General features: G+C 66.8%; 1 protein-coding gene across 1 annotated transcript in view; it reads right to left on the reverse strand.

Moving 5' to 3' along the window:
- The window catches only part of MEGF8 (multiple EGF like domains 8), a gene marked incomplete at its 5' end in the record, with an annotated part of 21,780 nt that overhangs the window by 11,428 nt on the left and 6,153 nt on the right, over positions 1-4,199 (reverse strand). Inside the window, 9 exon segments of the mRNA XM_025194582.1 lie at positions 8-181; positions 490-731; positions 801-933; positions 1,336-1,579; positions 1,785-1,995; positions 2,069-2,262; positions 2,622-2,864; positions 2,941-3,054; positions 3,978-4,109. Coding sequence (XP_025050367.1) covers positions 8-181; positions 490-731; positions 801-933; positions 1,336-1,579; positions 1,785-1,995; positions 2,069-2,262; positions 2,622-2,864; positions 2,941-3,054; positions 3,978-4,109 — 1,687 coding nt within the window.

Consider the following 4,199-nt stretch of genomic DNA (forward strand, 5'->3'; position numbering starts at 1 on the left):
GGGGGGTACACATGCCATCAGCACCCCCCCCGGATGTGGGGGGGGCTGGGCAATGGGGGGGGGCACTCACGGCTGTCAGCTCAGCGTCCACCAGTGTCTCCCAGACGATGTGGCCGGGGTCAAGGGTCACGGCGCAGTCGGGGCCTGCAAAGCCGTCACGGCACACACACAGGCCCAGGCTCTAGTGAGAGGTTGAGGTGGGGATGAGAGCTGGCAGGGACCACCCCCACCCCAGGGCCTGTAGCCTCCAACTTGCAGGCAACTGCCAGCCTCTGCACCCTCTGTATCCCATAATGCCCCACACCAGCCCCCGACTCAGACTTGCAGCCCCCAACCCCCCTGTATCCAACAATGTCCCATACCAGCCTCCCATGACTCAGCCTTGCAGGCCCCTAACTCCCCCTGCATCCCACAACACCCTGTGCCAGACCCCCCACAACTGAGCCCTGGTATTCCACAATGCCCTGTACCAGCCCTGCCAGGACTCACAGTGTTGCAGGCACCACGGCCGGCGGGGGCACCACAGTCCCCAGGGCAGACGAGGCGCTGGCAGTCAGGGCCGGCACGGCCCTCATGGCACATGCAGCGCCCGGCGCGGCAATCGCGGCCCGGCCCGCAGCCAGGGGGGGCGCAGTCCCGCACCCAGGCTGTGGCATTAAACCCGGGCAGGGGCACAGGGGGGTCGCCCTCCTCTGCTGTCACATTGGCCTCATAGTACAGCACCAGCACACCTGGGGGAAGGCAGAGATTGTGGGGGTGGCTCCAAAGAGGGGAGGGGGCTTGTGGGGGGAGGTACCCACCTGAATGGGCCTCCAGGACCAGGGGCTGGTCGCGGCCACGGCCGCAGAAGGCCCCAATGAGGGTGCGGTCAGCCTGGATGACCCCCGAATCGAGGAAGGCTGGAACCCCATCAAAGGCATACACGTAGCTGCTCTGGAGGCCAGGACACGGGGGTCATGGCAGGGGCTGCCCCTCTCCAGGACCCCCCGGCCGCCTGGCATCCCCTGACCAGACTCCCCACCCCAAAGAGAAAGCAGCCAAAGGGGGAAGAGAACCCAGGTGTCCGGGACTCCAACCCCACACCCAGTCAGGCCATTTGCTCTCCCAAAGCTGCGGAGAACCCAGGCCTCCAGGCTCCCAAACCTCCTCCCCGCGTCCCTGCAGCAGTGAGGAGAGACCCCAGATGTCCGAGCCCACCAGCACCCCATCTCCCGCAGCCCCACTAGGAGGGCCATTGCTAATGAGGCCTCGCTCATTGCCCCACCCCCTGCCCCCAATCCCTGAAATCACAGAGCAGGGTCTCCATCCCTCCATGACCCCTGACCCCACACTCACAGAGCAGGGTCCCTGCAGGTCAGGCTGGATGTGGAGACTGATGGCGGGGCAGGGCCGAGGTGGGGCGGGCTCAGGCGCAGGGGCACAGGGCTGGGGGCCTGGGGTGGCCGCCAGCACCCAGACACAGAAGGCCAGGCCCCCCTCCGGTGCTCCCCCTGCGCGCCACGACCCCAGCGCTGCTGCCCCCGACAGGTTTCCCAGCAGCTCACGCCCCGCACACTCCCGGTAGCACGTGCCCCCGTCCCTGCAACACATGGAGAGGTGGTGACAGTAGGGGGAAGGGAAGACCCCCCCCCCCACCCATGACTCCCATGGTGGGGCTGTCTGTCCAGGAGTTGGGTGGGGGGGGGGTGTCTGTCCGCAGGGAGATCAGTCCCCCTGCCGGAAGGAGGGTCTCAGGCCCGGGCAGGGGGGTGCCTGGTGGCCCATGGTGGGGGAGGGTCTCTCACCTAGGGTCCCCGTAGAAACCGGGGGCGCAGCGTTCGCAGTGGGGGCCCTCGGTGGGGGGGGCACAGAAGCAGGCACCAGTGGTTGCATGGCAGTGGCCCAGCTCCGGGCGCCCGTGGCCGTGGCACCGGCACTCGCGGCAGCCGCCTGCACCCATTGCGTCCCCGAAGCTGCCAGGGCGGCACCGCTCACAGCGTGGCCCCTGCGTCCAGTCTGTGGGCGGGTAGGGGGTCAGCGCTGGGCGGGAGGGCAGGGCCGCGGCCACGGGGGTTAGGTGGGGGCTCACTCTGGCACTGGTCGCAGACACCAGGACCGGCAGCCTCGCAGGAGCTGTGGAAGTGACAGCCGCAGTCCACGGTGCAGCGTGCGCTCCCTCCCTCGGCCCCCCCTGCACCTGGCGTCGATGTCCAGCCCAGGTCGCACACGCAGGTGAAGTTGGGGGACCCGCTGCAGCGCCCATGCCCACAGTCGTCATAGCACCTGGGGGGAGGTGGGGGTGAGAGAACCCAGGCATCCGCGCCCCAGGCCCTGCTCTAACCCCCAACCCTCTCTCCCTCCCCAGAGATCCCAGATGTCTGGGCTCCCGATCCCCCACCACTCACCTCCTAAACCCTCAGTGCCCAGAGAACCCAGGTGTGCAGGCTCCCAGCTCTCCCCACTCTCACCCCCAAGACCCGCAATGCCCAGAAAACCCAGGCGTCTCGGCTCCCAACCCCTCTGCTCTGACCTCCTACATCCCCAGTGTCCCATGAACCCAGGTATCTGGGCTCCCAGCTCCCTCCGCTCTCACCCTGAGACCCCTAGCGCCCTGTGAACCCAGGGGTCCAGGCCCTGCTCACGTGCGGTTGCAGTGGGTGAGGCCATCTCCGGCATAGCCACGCCGGCAGCGGCACTCAAAGGCATCAGGAGTGTTGCGGCAGGCGGCAGCTGGATGGCACCGTGCCAGGCCCAGGCGGCACTCGTCCACGTCGGGGCAGCGTCCATAGGCCCAGCGAGGGGGGGGCCCCGGCCCGGGGGGAGTCCCCAGTGCGTCCGAGCAGTTGGCGAAGCCGCGCAGCCCCGAGAAGTCCCCGGGCAGGCACCTGTGGTAAGGTGGAGGGCACAGGGTCACAGCTCGGGCCCTGCCCCATCCTGTCCCCCCAGAATCGGGGCCCCTACCTGCCCAGCGTGGGGTTGTCGGCGTCGCCACACCAGCCACACTCCAGGTGTTGCAGGCACTCACGGCAGGTGTTGAAGCGCCCGCAGTCCAGACACTGCGGCACCGAGTGCACACTGCGGGAGACAAGGGTCAGGGAACCCAGACATCCAGAAGAACCCAGCCCCCCAGTGCCATATGTGCTCCTCCAGCCCTCAACCTGCCCCCCCCACACGTTGCATCAGCCCCCCTGTCCTACACTGGGCCCCCCAGTCCCACACCTGCTGGATCAGCCCCCCTAATCCTTGTCCCACTCACCCCCCTCATCTGCACCTGATGCCTCGTCTCACACACGATGCATTAGGCCCCCTGGTCCTACTTACCCCACCCTCTATAACTGGTACCCCTAGTGCCCTACAGCCATATGGGCTCCCCAATCCCATACCTGCTGTATCAGTCCCCCTGATCATACACTACCCCACACTCTATGCCCAATGCCCCCAGTCCTGTACCAGCCATACCAGCCCCCTTGATCATAAACTAACCCCCAGTGTGTACCTGGTGCCCCCCAGTTGCACACCTGCTCTATCAGCCCCTCCTATCCTACACTGCCCCCCGCATCTGCACCCAGTGCCCCCAGTCCCATACCAGCCCCCCATGTCCTATGATTCCCCAACCACCTGTAACTAGCGCCCCCAGTTTCCTACCGGTGCCCTCAGTCCCATACCTGCTGCATCAACCCACGTAACCATAAACCTGGTCCTACTTGGCCCCACAGTCTGACCCCCCAACTATACCCGGTGCACCCCAGGTCACCTACCACCCCCCTAGCCCCATTCCTACTGTATCAGCCTTCCTGGTCCTACGCCACCCCAACCCCCACATCTGTACCCAGTGCCCCTAGCCCTGTACCAGCCCCCCCAGTCCCACACCTGCTGTATCAACCCCCCTGGTCATAAACTGCTCCCCCCGTACCCAGCACCCCAGTCCTGTACCAGCCATACTGCACCCCCCCCAGTCCCATGCTGACGAGACAAGGCCCACCCCCCCAGGGCCGTACCTGTCGTACCAGCCACGGCAGCCACCATACGGGTACTTGGCCAGGTAGGCAGCAAAAAAGAAGCAGCTGCGGGTGGACTGGCACCAGGCGCACTGGCTCGAGTTGGACAGGCAGTCCGCGCACGTGCGGCGCCTGGGGGAGGCACAGAGGTCAGAGGGCCTGGGGGAGGTCAGAGGGCCTGGGGGGGGGTCAGAGGGCGCCCCCCTGGGGTTACTCACTGGC

Source organism: Alligator sinensis, unplaced genomic scaffold (assembly GCF_000455745.1).
Source record: "Alligator sinensis unplaced genomic scaffold, ASM45574v1 scaffold1575_1, whole genome shotgun sequence".
Lineage (NCBI taxonomy): Eukaryota > Metazoa > Chordata > Crocodylia > Alligatoridae > Alligator > Alligator sinensis.